General features: G+C 39.7%; 1 protein-coding gene across 1 annotated transcript; it reads right to left on the bottom strand.

The window, feature by feature from the left end:
* Positions 1 to 13,101: 13,101 nt before the first annotated feature.
* On the bottom strand, positions 13,102 to 15,074 carry LOC135469086 (uncharacterized). Its single transcript, XM_064747610.1, has 2 exons — positions 14,405 to 15,074; positions 13,102 to 13,682 (listed from the first exon to the last, which is right to left on the bottom strand). Exons 1-2 carry the CDS (start codon positions 15,029 to 15,031, stop codon positions 13,539 to 13,541), a joined length of 771 nt encoding a protein of 256 aa, XP_064603680.1. The 5' UTR covers positions 15,032 to 15,074; the 3' UTR covers positions 13,102 to 13,538.
* Positions 15,075 to 15,118: the final 44 nt, after the last annotated feature.

Below are 15,118 nucleotides of genomic sequence, written 5' to 3'. Positions count from 1 at the left end.
CATAGAGTACATGTGATGACACATCATTGCAAAAGCTTTGATAAAGCTGTCTTAGTGTTAACACTAAAATTGTTTCATGGTTGCTTTAAGAATTAATGTCCAATTTTAGTCAATGGGGCAGATTTTGGTAAAGGCCCTGGCTGAAGACTTGTATGTTGATTAGTAATCAACAACTAATAAGCTCTTTGAGAAAGGAGTTTCTCTTGTACTGCCTCCTCATACACCCCGCGGATGACCGCCGCTGACTGGCGTCTCGGGTGTAGGCCTACTCATGATGCTGCATACCGGCTGACGAACACCTTTCAACTCTACCTGTGCCGAACGGCGGAGAACCACCAGTGAGAACTTAAGGCCGATGGCCATGTTCTCATACAGCCATCGGACGAACCAGTCTTTAGTCGGGAGACGATAGTTAGCTGTCGACGAACAGTGGTTTTCTCTGGGCTCTGTCTGGTTTCCTCAACAGGCGCATCTTCATTTTATCCAGTCAGGCACTTTGCATATATGTACGTTTTCTGAATTGACCGTCAGGCAGGAATGACCGATTCACACCACACGACAGCTGATGAATAAGTACGCAATCAAATAGTAGATTCCTTTATGATGGATAGAAAAGACTAAAAGTGATAACAAGATCCCTCTTGGAAACCTTTGATCGTCACCTGCCGCGTTTTTTGTCCAACGTGCATAACTAGAATACTTCTTACCCTATACAGAGTGCATTTGATTTACACATCAGAAATTTTACACACAGGCATAAATCCTTTAATAAGCCGTTGTATAAAGCCTGTTTTTTTTTCTCAAATATACCTTGCAAACGACCGCCGCGATCCGACGACACTATACCACATATATCATGACAATGAATCATTTTCGCTGGACGTGTTATCATATACCTATATGTATACTGAGAATGCGGTTTTACTGAAACATTCAAACATTTCCACCCATACCACGTTAAACCATGCGAAATTTTAACATGTACATTTGAACAGGCAGACAACAGGTTGCCCAGTAGTTGAGATACATGGACACGTAACATTTGGACGAAAAGATAAGTTAAATGTAAAGACAACACTAAAACGATTGTATAGAAGCATCTATAAAGTTTTAAAAGCTTGCATATTTTTTATTTTTGTTATGTTGCATAGCCCAAATATCGCAGTTCAAACTGCATAAGCAAATTCGCGCACATAGAAACAATCAGATCCGAGTTTAACCTATCAGAAGATTTATAACTCAGAGGATGCTTGTCGTTGTTTCCGCTGCCATTTGTATGGCCGTCACGAAAACCATGTTACTGATATCCGTTGTAGCCATATGTGCGTCGCGTTTCCAGAACACATGCTAACCCGCCCCTCCCCACCACTCCCGCACGTCCTCCCCTGCTTCTGGTGTGAAACTCGATCCTGTCGCCTCCGCTGTCCTCAGATTAAATTGTTTCCCCGTGATCTTTAATTGATATTGAATATTATAATCCCCTCATTGTGCGGGAGCGGTGAGGACCTTAATGTCCCAATGGCACAAATATAATCGACGCCGAGACGGCATGCAAATTTCGCAAACCGTAATTTTTGAAACGCATGTCTCGATTGCTGAAGGATTGGTTCGGCTGTTAATTCGAAAATTAATATCATCTTTTTTTCTTTTACTGTGGCTGCTTGTAGATACTGTTCCCTGTTAAGACAAGAATTAATGTTATAACTCTCAAACACGTTGTCAATCGCCTTTTCAAAGGTGTATAATATAATTAAAGACGCACAGCATAAAGAGTAAAATCAGAGCAGCGACGAAAGCGTGACAGCTGGCAAATGATCACACGTAACCGGTGAAAGACAGCCTCTTGTCATTTTACCTCAGTCAGCTTTTTATTCTAAGAGTTCATGTAAATGCATAAAAAGTAGCAATTTACACGCCCCCTAGCACCATGGCTTAAACAGAACTAGGTAAAAAATGCAGTGATGTTAAATGTAATTTATTAGACGTCACTGGTCTAGATTACTCAAAATGCTGTGTTGTCATCACATTCAACATACGGTCACATTAAACAATGCAAAGGGACCAGACCTGGGGGATGCTTGGGCCACCAGCAGAACCCTGGTTTTTGCAGAAATACAATATAATTAAAGACGTACAGCATGGTGAGTAAAACCAGAGCAGCGACGAGAGTGACACTTGGCAAATGGTCACAGGTAACCGGTGAAAGACAGCCTCTTGTCAATTTACCTCAGTCAGCGTTTTATTCTAACAGATCATGTAAATGCATAAAAAGTAACAATTTACACACCCTCTGGCACCATGGCTTAAGCAGTACTAGGTAAAAAAAAATGTTGTGATGTTAAATGCAATTTATTAGACGTCACTGGTGTAGATTACTCAAAACGCTGTGTTGTCATCACATTTAACATACAATCACATTAATATAATCTAAAGAGACCAGACCTTGAAGATATTTAAGCTGTGCATTAAGGAATGCTTATGCAGTGTATTAAGCATCTTTTAACAGTAATCCAGGCATTTAAACTTTTGAATCGAACAAGTCGAACTAACGTTCCCCAAGTTTTGAATTCGAACTTCCGCCAAGTCTCGGCAAGGTATCTGATGGCTACGTTTTACCCATTTTATAGCCCTGATGTTTGTACATATGTGCCAAAGTATTGTAAATTTGTACAATTATTGTGTATATGTAATCAGAAATGGCGGGCTTTTATTAAATATATGTACTTCAAACTCTTCATACACATAATTTGCGCATCTCGTATAACTGACGACATGAGTTATTAGGTGCTAATCTGCTGTCACGACGTTAACCCCGGTCACAAAAGGGCTATTTCATCGACTCGGCGTGAAATACGGTTTGTTTATAAAGCTCGCGGCAGAGCAATTTGCTGCATTCAGATCAGGAAACCATTCAACGTTGGTATAACTTCTTCCGTGACAATGGGAAACAAGTTCTCAACTTCAGCCGAAAGACACCTTGGCAAAACAGACAGTACCAGCACCAGTGAGGCGAGTACTTACAGTAATTTGTACTGCGCGAATGGCAAAGATGGAACCTCTAAATTAGTCCGACCTTCCAGAAGTCAGCCAGGAAAAGGAAGGAGGATGTCCACTAGAAGATCGATTCTAAACATCTGTTTTGGACCCCAAAAAGCTGAAGGCAAGGCTTACCCGAAATGCGAACAAGCTGATGCTTTGAAGACGCAAATCGCAGGTACGGTGGACGAGAACCTTGAGAAGAATCCGTACAAGAGAGAAGTACTACGACTGGACAAGCTCTGATAAAGCCGATTGTGGGAAGGCATCTCTGGAGGAAGAAGAGATCAAAGGCTACAGTGAAGGGCGACGACGAAAACTGAGCAAGTGCCGACGTCGTTCAAGGAGTAAAGGAGACGCAACCAAAAAGCCAAGCATTGCTTTGACAACAAGAGGTGATCGACTAAGTGAGCGTCGAGTCAGCTTTTCAGAAGTCATATTAGCTGAGGGTGAACGACGTTCCTCGGTCACCATAGAAGAAGTCGGACATGGTGAAATCTTGATCACCAACACTTCGCTGCTCTCGGAATCATCAAGGAGGGACATCGCGTCAGCCTCACTCAAGACTTCGGAGAAAAGCAAAATTATGAACAGCAGAAAAAGGCGGTGACGAAGTGAAGGAAAAGCAAATATGTGAATGTGCGATAGTAATGGATAAGAACTATCCAAACCAGATGAATTTGAAGAAGAGACAAATGTCGAAAAACAAAGGCTCTGACTTAAGTCAATGCCGATGTCAGAACTGCCCGAGAAAAAAGGTGACATGCAAGAAAAATAGCAATGGTGACAACGCTTGCATCGGTGGCGTTGTGAAGGCACGTGGAAATAAAGGATGGTGCGATGCACCGAAAGAGAAGCATTCCTGCAAACTGTGAGCCGAATTACTCAGTAACCGTGGAGATTCACCACAAAAGCGTGCTGCCCCTGAGGAGTACGATGCTAGCATCAGGGACAGTACTGCACGCGTCATATACGTGAAAAATACGCCGGCAAGTCAGTAGTGTTCCCCTTATGTCGGCATTGTATTCACTATAGAAGAACTTGCAAAGACACACACTGACTTGTTAAGTATTTCTAGATTTTGTTCACAGTTCTCCCCTTCACCTCTCTATCTCAACGAGTTGCTGTTAATACATTTTAAAGACATCGACATTTAAGAATGTGTTTACTGTATATAGTTTCCAACTGCCAAAATGCATCATAATAAATTATGGCAATTAAAAATCAAAAGTGTTTTTATGGTTTTTAGGCCATATTAATAGCATTGTTCATACGCATATTAACAGAATACAGTTATCTATATATCGCTTAAAGGATGTTCTATGTGTCATTCGTGATTATGTGTATGTCTTTTATTTACTTTTTAATTATAATGGCATTTTCAGTCCCAGCCTTAGGCAGGACATTCTATTGGTTCTGCCACTTTCAAACTTCGTGGAATCTTAGTGACCATATAAGTGGTCAACGACGCTCGTGTGGCCGTTTGGACAGCTTATATACGGTTGGTTGAGGTCCACTTGTTTACCATCGATATGGTATGCATAAATATCTGAAGATGTGGAAAATTTCGTAGGTAAATGTAACTTATCAACAAAGGTCACCCCCCCCCCCCCCCCCCCAAGACGTCGGTCCTTCATCCATTAAACTAAGGGCCTTCGTATAAGGGAAAAATTCAAGAGCATGGCATTCAAAAAAAAGGACATCACCAAACATAGACATAGACCAAATGGATATATAAATCTCTGAATTACCGGTATCATGCAGGAAGCCTGTAAAGAACAAATTTTTATTTTTATGACGTTGCATAACCGAAATATAGCAGTTCAAAGTAAGCAAAATCGCGCACATTGAGACAATTCAAACTGTGCCACAATGTAGTTTTCAGCTTTACTCAGACAGGCGCGATCTGTTTCTATAACCCGACAACACAGTTGTTTCCGCTGGCTCTGTTGGTATACTATCACAGCCCCGTTTTGTTCCATAAGCTTACCTTGAACACCTCTGTACTTCCCTAACTGGCTTCAGTATACTTCTGCTGGGCATCAAAGAATGTGTCTTCAGTTCACGTAGTCACAGTCGTCTCAGCTATCAATTCCAGGTAGGTGTTCCCACGTGTCATCACTAGTAAACCCACACAAGCATGAAACTAAAGTGGGAATTGGATAAATTCCAACTCATAGCAATGCTTCCTCCCCGGCCGTACGTGAAAGGGAAGATCCGCCAGCAAGTTGCGGATGGTCGTGGGTTTCCCTCGGGCTCTATCCAGTTTCCTCTCACCACAATACTGGCTGCAGTTGTATAAGTGAAATATTCTTTAATACGGCGTAAAACACCAATCAAATTAATTTTAAAAAAATAACGCAGCTCATCCATATACTCCTCACTGGGCTATATTTGCCGCTCTCAACGGGTCGTCGACCGCTTATACTGTTGCCAAGGTTTCACGAACAGTGAAAGCGGGGAAATCTACAAATTTCTTGTCCAATCGTGGGATAAAACCCGCGAGTATAACAGATAGAAATGAAAAGATCCAAACGAATGACAAATGCGCAGAAAATTCTCTGAATCAACTGATACAGCATATAGAGAACTGTATTTACTTATAAGAAATATACAACATATGACGACCAAGACGGCCGAACGAAATTACTGCCGAAACATAGTGATACGCGTCATGAACAAAAGTAAGGTGAAGAACTTTCAAGGACGGTTTGTACGGAATAGCAAAAGGTGAGGGTTTTCTTTTTTTAAATGTGTGTGTTTTTTTTTTATTTCTTCCACTTCTGCCGTCGAAGTTTTTCTTTTTCTAAGCAGCCCCTCCGCCCCCACCCCCACCCCCACCCCTCCCAAAAACTATTAGTGGATGATTATCTCGGGGCTCGAGATAACTAAGTCGGGAGTGGAGATAACCAGTAAATCACTTGGCCGCAGGTATCGCGATTTAGACGAAGCCACGAACCAAGCTGCAATCCGATTGGCTGATTACCTCGGGGCCCGATATCTTTTTTTCTGGGCGCTTTTCTTTGTTTTTGTCTGCTTGAAAAAAAGGAAAACCCCATTGGAACCCGATCTCTTTTTCTGGGAGTTTTTTTTATGGGGGTCTGCTAAAAAAGAAGGAAAAATTCGCAAAGAAGACATAAAAAATAAAACGCACATTAAAAAAAAAATAAAAAGAAAACCGCCATATCCCTTTTACGGCTTCGTAGTTTTGCGGTCTTCTGGACAATTTTTATTTCCGTGGCGTTTTAAATTTCTTTCTGATCTGTTTGATTGGTGTTTTACGACGTATCCTCGTTTAAAATTTCCTGTATAATCTGCGTAATATAGTTCTTTTATCCGGCTCTCACACCTTTCCTAGCCGTTTTATTGGCCCACGTGTCACAGTCGTGCGATGAAGAAAAGCCCTTTGCTGTTTGAGGAAATCGACGTGACGCAAACCGCTCTTGGCGACCGGGGCTGTAAGATCGTGATAGCAAATTAACGCCATCTTCGGACTGAAATTCCCTCCACGTAACAAGTGGGCGAGCTGATGCGACATGATGCATGACTGGTTCTTACAGGCTTTTGTCTCACCACTCCTATACTCGTGCCATGTTACTTAGCACCCCCATCAGTTACAAAATGATTTTTTTTTAAAAGTTGAACTTATGCCCACTTATTCTACATGATTGCCGATTATTACAGTCGTCTACTTTTAAGGGAGGTGATTAAAAGAAAGTTGTCAATTAAACTGAGTATTTTTTTTATTTCATGGTTCTTCCGGGAAACGTAAAGGAACTTATGGCTACTAATTTATTTATTTATTTCTCGGGTATAAATAAACGATAAATACAATGACATTACGATTGAGGATGACAATAGCATCTTCGTGGGATGTCTCCATTTGGTAAATCTCCACGGTTACTGTGTAACTTGGCTCAGAGTCTACACCAGTGCTTTACATTGGAGGGTGATGTCCCCATGTATGTGGGTTTGTAATGGGAGAGATGGAGGCGTTGTCGCCATTGCTAATTTCTCACGCTTCATTTTCTTTCTCTGACAGTTATGACATTTGTATATGATAAGATTTGTCAGGCATTGGGTGTTTCGTTTTGAAGTTAAACATCACTTTGTTAAAGAACCATCTGTCATAAATAGGAATTTCATTAATATTGCTAAAACCTCGGGTAGGCGATATCGCCTGCATTGTCGAAGTTGGCCATGCTCATCAAGGAGGTATCTTGAATCTATGCGTCGACATAGACATTCGTATACCAGCCGTCAGTCAAAAAGGACGTTCCAGGTCAATAGTCGCCAGTTCAGTTCCCAAAACGGCGCTTAAATGCAACCACCAAAAAACAAAGTAAGTGTATTAACTACGAAATTAGGACGAAATCTTCCAAAGAGAAGCAATCAAAAGTTGTCCATGATGTTGGTAAAACGCAAGGAATGTTCTAGGCGAATGAACGAAATCAACATCCAAATGGTGTATCATGTTATATTATATAAGCTGTCTATAATCAAAATGTGTATCTCAGTTGCGCTTTGATTCTAACTGTTTATATATCCAACGTGGTAATCTAATTATCCCGATGAATAGACCGCCCCGGTTTAAGTGGAATTAGACACAAATTTGAAGCAGAGAAAGACTTTTTCTACAGAGTGGCAGAGATCAATATACATATAACTTAAACTCTAAAAATTCACTCTGTGCACACAATATGCCCATGCACTTAACACAGAACTTGCTACAGGGATAACGAAATGTTCTGAGTTTAAGGAGATTGAGTAAGGGCAACATGTATATATAGAAATCGGGGAGATCTGTACAGATGTAGGTGTCAGCAAAACCTAAATAAATCGTGCTTTTGGTAGTTTGCCTGAAAGTGAAAAGAAGATGATATGCTTTAGGTTGAGTTTGTTGTAACTCGGGAGGCGAAAGAGTGTTCTTTGATGATGCTGACTTTCATATACATGCAAATAGCCAAATCGAAGTGCACACAATTTTAGTTTACTGGATACATAGAACGCTTGGTTTTTATTTCTTAATACGGAACATATAATGTGGCCTTTAACAAACAGAAGTACAAACAAACTTCTCAGCTTGGGATGTAAAAATGTCTCAAAGGTGAAAATGTAATTTTTTCTTCTTCATTTTCCTTAAAAAGATATTTTTCGTTATATGACCTTCTCATGAATCCTTTAAGCAAGTTGTCACGAAATAATGCAAACCTCCACAAACTATCTATAATCAGTAGGACAAAAGTTCAAAACTGCATGGCCCAGGCAATTCATGAAATCGTGAACCTTATAGTGGAAGGCATCTACATCTGGTTCACAAGTTTACAGGGTTCTAAAGACGAACGAAAGTGCGACCATAATGATTCTGTATTTTACCCTCAATTTGGGTATGCACTTTCAGAAGCACATCAAGGATTTACAATGGTAATTAGGCGCCAACAGTTAAGTTTTTCTGATGAGGAATTATGACGTTCTAGTTCACAACAAAATTCTTATGTGGCTCTATATGGCCAAATCAATCAGACTCAAGCACAATATGTCGCTTGAAAAAATTCTTAACTTTATTTGAAATACTAGTATTTTGACCGCATATTTCTGGCGACAAAAGAAAATCTGGTAATGGTCATTATTTGACCTAATTTTGTTTGATCGCGCTTCTGATTTTTTTTTTTAATGACTTTTATTTATTGATTTAACAAAGTAAGCTGCATCAATTGTTAATGTGTCGAAGGAAGATGTGTTTTGCCATTGTTCCAACCCGTTGACTGCAGTGATGATATGAGTGGGAAAATGGTGTTAATTTGCTCTCATGTACGCATGATCTTTTAAGCCGCAGCTGTTGGCAAACCTGCTAACGGTTCTTTATTGGTTTAGTCTCAACATACTAGGCAGTGCTGCAAAGAGAAACTGTTTGAATAAGACAGGTCGCAAATGTATACTGGTACCTCCAGATAGGAAAGCCATTCAATGTTACTTCTTCGGTGACAATGGGAAACAAAAGCACCTGTTTTAGAGCACAAAGAAATGAACGTAAAGCTCGCCAAACCTCCGAACTTAATGATGTTTTGGAAAACGACAAGGACACGGTGCAAATCGAAGGTAGGACAGAGGCGAGCACTGAGCAGAATTCGGGCAAGACAAAGGGTGGAGCGCCTCAACAAATCCTTGTGAAGTCTATAGCGGAGAAGTTACCCCGGGAGGAAGAACAGAGGAAGGAAGTTCATGGTCGACGCCGAAAACTTAGCGCAAGCCGTCGTCGTTCGAAACACAACGGAGACGCGGCCATACAGCAAGTGAAGGAATTCATTGACAATGAAAGGTGATTTAGTGTCACACAGAAAGCCGAGTGAGCGTCGATTAAACTTTTCAGCTATAGGAGTCACCCAAGCCGAGACTGACTAAGCACAGAAGCATGGTAATAACTTGATAACCATCAATTAACTGTCTTATAGTCGTAACCCAAGGCCAGCAATTGTGATGTTGTTGACAATCCTATATGCACGTGTTTATGGACTAATGGTACATTTGTCAAGACATGCATGGTTTTAAAATTATGAACGTGGCAAGCATTGAATAACATAAATTATTCTTTCTGAATAAAAGCCCATATGGACTTCAACGTATATGGCCTGTCGGATTAATAAAGACTTCTTGAATCTGGAATCTTGAGCTTCAGAGAATGGTATATTCGTGGTTCACATTTAATTTGGCATTTAATATGAAGGTTTATACTGAAGTAAACTTAGAGGTTTTGTTTTAGAAGTACAGCTGTTTCGGGGCCTCCGTGGCAGAGTGATTAGCGTGACAACGCGGCGCAATGAGTCAGGAGCCTCTTACTAATGTAGTCGATGTGAGTTCAAGTCAAGCTCATGTTGGCTTCCTCTCCGGTCGTATACGTGGGAAGGTCTCTTACCAATTTTCGGATGGTCTTTGGTTTTATGGTTTTCCCTCCCACCATACTGCTGGCCACCGTCGCATATGTGAAAGATCCTTGAGGTGCGGCTTAAAACGCCAATCAGATAAATAAATATAGTTGTTTCGTTGAATTTTCTAGTTCCAATGGCAACTGATGACAAGCGGTATAATTATGATGGCTGTGCCCAGTGCACATGGCCAATTTTTTCCCCTGGACTGTATGTATCTCTCGGCAAGCAAGCATACCGGTACCAACTCCGCAAAGTTCGTACATTTTACGAAAATCAATGTGATGAATTAAATAACACGTATAAGATTCGAACATCTTTTCATTTATTTATTTACTTATTTGATTGGTGTTTTACGCCATGCTCACAGGAATGACGGTGGCCAACATTATGGCGGGAGGAAACCGGGCATTTTTCAAGTCAAAAATTAAAAAAAAATAAACACACAAAAAAGTCAAAACATTTGCGTGCTGTCGTCAAAGTGTGCATTGTTGAAGCTTAGGCATAATTCCCCGCATATGCGCACTGATTTGCATTCGAAACAGCTGTATGCTACGTGGTTTATTCGGAATAATGTGATTAGAAGACATATACACTGAACAGAAGTTCGATATTTGATATAAGGGTACATATTCATACTGAGGTGATCTACTTTTTACTAAACTGATGTTGAAAGTGGATCAGATTTCTGGTTTTTATATATAATATATAAGAACCACCCCAAAATAAATGATATTCCAAAACAGCTATTTTACTAAAGACCGATTAACCGATTGCTTTGTATGTTATTATTCCCGAGGATTCCAGTGCTGTGTTATACGAATTTCTTCAAAAAACTTACGCCCATTATCCGAAGCTAGTCGGTGGGTTGTTTCCCGTTTTGATTAGACACAGTGCGCCGTCAACACTTTCTGACTCGGGATGTTATCCTTGGCCTAGTTCCACAAAGATATGGTACATGTACGATAATGGCACGGTACATGTACGATAATGGCACATAGTGCCATTATACTATCTTACAACAAAAGTGCGACAAAAAAAAAAAAATGTCAAACATCACTTTATGAAACAGGGCCCTAAGTTCTGGCGTCGCGGCGTGATGCGGTTCTAACTCTTTAATTAAATTTAGGGTTAATTAGTTTACGTTCACACTCGTGGCGCGTCGTGGCGTGGTGCGGTTCTGTCCCTCCAAGCGTGCCGTACGTTCACACTTACGACGCGTCTCGGTGCGGTTCTAACTCTCCAGGAGTTACCGTACGTGCATACATGTGGCGCATCACGGCGTGGTTCTAACTCTCCAAGCGTTACCATATACGTTGACACTTGCTATGCGTAGCGGTGCGGTTCTAACCGAGCCTGAACTTTCCAAGCGTTAGGTAACTCGCTGCATTTAATGTGTATGATTCAGAGTTTTCTGAAAAGTGGTGTTGTCATAGCATTTGTGGTGAGAACATTTTTCTGAGATGACTGAGTTCTGACCTGAGGTACAAGATCGGTATTGTGCAATGAAGTGAAAAATGAGTCGTAATAACGAAATAATGATTGTGTTATTGTACGGAGCTGTAAAAGTAACGTGGTTAAAAAAAATTTTGCAAGAGAAAAAGAATTACATGGTGAAAAAAAAAAATTGTTGTTTGTTTTTTTTTTTTTTTACCCCCCGACTTTGAAAGTCAGGGCCCCGACATAACTGACCAATCATAATTAAGGGTTATGCTATAATCTCATCACTATATCTATAGGGAGCTACTGCCTGACCGTCAGTGCCATTATGCTTTTGCAAATTAATTTTTGTCGCTCGCAAACTATACTTACTCAGTCCCAAAATGTTCCTTTAGACGACGAGGAAAGCCAACACGATTTATGGTATAACCTCCAACAATCATTATTATTAATGAAGTAAACACTCAACCAAATAATACGATAAGTTTAAAACTTATCACAGCCGTCCTTAGACATGAATGCGACATATTTGGTGATAACGTATACACAGCTTGGCTTAATTCCACACTGGCTGAATCAGTTCTTGATTTAAAATACAAGTTATTTATCTCATGGTAAGACCCTAGGCAAAATATGTAGTTATCAGTGAGAGATGCTCGTCTGTGGCTGTCATATTGGCTGTTAAAAGTCGGAGTTTAAAAAAAAAAGATTCCCCCAAATTTTTTTTCACGTATTAATTTTTTTTTATCTTCAAAAAAAAAAAACAATTTTCTCTCCAAAAAATTTTACTTTCACCATGTCAATTTTACAGTTCCGTACTACTGGGCAACGCTTGGCCATTTTTCAACGCACCGCGGCGCAAGTATGAAAAATAATCTTGGTTGAATTAGTATCCGAATTAGAACGAGGTTTAAATGCCAAAATCTGACACGAGTTTACTGTTCGCGAACGAGATTTTCACTCCCCAGTGGTGTGCGACAAGAACGAGAAATGGGTGGTGAAAATCTCGTCTGTGATAAAATTTTGAATACACCCTTTATATCAGTCAGATGTTCACATCGCGTGCGACCCCATGTGGTATAACGTGATACAGCGCAGCTTAACCCAATCTTATATTTTTGGCCATACATGTACCTCTCCCTTTAAGTCAGCCCCTGGATATCTGCAGGATTAGTACGTGATACATAGATGTCAGTCCTGTTTTAAAAATACAGTTATCCAAAATGTTGCGGTGCATACAGTTACACATGAAATTTTTCGGCTGCAATTGCCATACCAATGTTTTAAAAAAATGACTGGGAGTAACATAAAATGTGGCAAAATATCCAGATATGGATCTTTAATGAAATGCATAATTTTTACCCATCGTTTTTAAATACAATATTACCTGTACACAAAAGACCAGTAAGACGTTTCACAAAGCAAATGTAGCACTGCGTGCATGTCACTTTCATGACATCAAATACTAATTTATGCCGCCATGGTCTCTACATGCAGGTAGCGCTATATGACCTTTGGGAAACAGGCCCCTGAATTATACTATTACACTGTTATTATTAATATTAATATTACATACTAAGTTATGTAATTATATAAACTGGACATAAATATTTTTGATAACACTGCTCATTATTTTTATAGTGCAAAAAAAAACAAAAACAAAAAACAAAAACAAAAAACACACTGATCACAGATTACTGGGACTAGAAAAGTAATAATCTATCAGGTGGTCTGTTGAACAAATTCAGAAAGAAATAATTTAAACTATCAATATATATACATCACAGCATAGAAAACAGGGTTACACTTCCCCATGTCCATAGGAAAGACAACCATTTCTAACCAAAAGGCACACAAAAAGCTTGCATATTCAGTGTTTACCTAAATAAAAATCAAACTTGGAAGAATTGGTTTTGCTTTTTTTCTTTTTTGAATTTTACTTTGGTAAAGTATTGAAATATACATTCCTGATGGCATGGCCGAATGTACATAATATATACATTAATATGCCTTTCATTGAATAGATACAAATCAGTCTCTCAGTTAGGTTATCAACATTTTAACATATAGTATTGAAAGTATATTATACGTAAAATTAAATTCCTCTCCCATGCTATAATATATAATCAACCAGTAAATCTAACTATCCATTTTCCCAATAGCTTGCTCAGATGGAGTCATAGAAGGTGAAGAAATTTGGTTTTTCTTCATTATTTGCAGCTGCTCCATCATAGCCTCCAAAGGATCAGCCGGGCGAGAATAGATAACATTTGCAGTCAGACCCTGTTCAAATACAATAAATAATTAAATGTATATTAAGACATACAGGCTTCAACATTTTGGGGGCAAAGAAGTCAAGCTGTTCATCCTTCGGTAAGTCTAGAAATCTCCAGTCTGAGATTGCTCTAATGTTAGGTTTGGAAAAATTTTGCTCAGCTAAGGGTGGCCCCAAACCAGTTTTAGAACATGCTCCATTTAAAAACCTGATGCAGTTGCTGTGGCAATTTGTCATGGCGTTTGAGACAAAAATCACCCATAAAAATACGTATCCACACTCTGAAGCTTGCTGAAACAAAATTTTGTCAAATCTAAGAAATGGACAAAAAAATCTCATACTATACGCAAATGTCCATGAATACGGATTCCACATAAAGCTACAGCATTACAGTTAATCACTTATAAACACTGAACATAGGCTTCAAAGTTTTAATTCAAAGTTTTAGTAGGATTATAAACTTTTAGTGATAATGGTAGTTTTTATGATAGGTCTAGATAAAAGAACCAATCAAATGAAAAGACCAGGATTTTTTGATATAATTACATCTTGTAGCAATCTTTTAAACATCTGCTGTTACATGTATTCATTGAAACTCTCATCTACTCGTAAATCCACATGTTGTCACTTGTGTTGTAAGAGACCAAACTGGTTTTACAAGCAGACAAGAGCTCCTGAGATGAACGCCTAAACTTATAACGGCATTAAAATATTACTATAATGTACTCACTTGAAATAGCTGTAAAATATTGTGTTTCTCTAAATATGAAATGGCTTTGTTGTACGGATCAGGAACCGGTTCCACATACAGATCTTCAAACACATCATCATCACCCAGTTCTGAACATGATTTGGCTCGTTCAAGATCGTCTCTTGTTCCATCACCAGCCATCTTCGCCCTCGCTGACAATATACTGTTTAAAATATCTTGCTGATACTGACTTGTCACGGTGTCAATTGTATTTTTCACAACGTTATCAGCGAGAGCGTTAACCTGCTCTGCTAGTTCCTGTTCTTTAACAATGACAGCGGAGTCGCGAATCACTTCAGCTGTTTCTTCTCTGGCGAAGTCCTTGGATTTTAATGCAGTATCTTCTCGCTGCGTAAGAAGCACCGGTGTCACAGTTGCGTCTGTAGGGTATTTCCTACCGTCAGGCTGAAGGGTTGCGTTTTCCGCAGGAACTTTTGCAACTGGCTCAGGTGCCTTAGCGGCGCTCATGGCCTCGTCGTCCTCCATTTTCAAACTGTGGTTTCCAAGGTCTATAGCGACAGCCAATGAAATCATGGCAGTTCTCCCCATATGGGCGAATTTTGAGACAGGAGAGCCAAACAGTCTGTCGTTGTACTGAGATGACATTCCGAAAGTTACAGTATTTATCTAATAACAGTAGTAGGCCAACTAAAACATGACTTCAGGAAAAGCTGAACGTAGCATCGTCATCTT

Source organism: Liolophura sinensis, chromosome 6 (assembly GCF_032854445.1).
Source record: "Liolophura sinensis isolate JHLJ2023 chromosome 6, CUHK_Ljap_v2, whole genome shotgun sequence".
NCBI lineage: Eukaryota > Metazoa > Mollusca > Polyplacophora > Chitonida > Chitonidae > Liolophura > Liolophura sinensis.
Note: the sequence above shows the minus strand (reverse complement) of the source record. Positions and strands in the feature narration are given on the sequence as shown.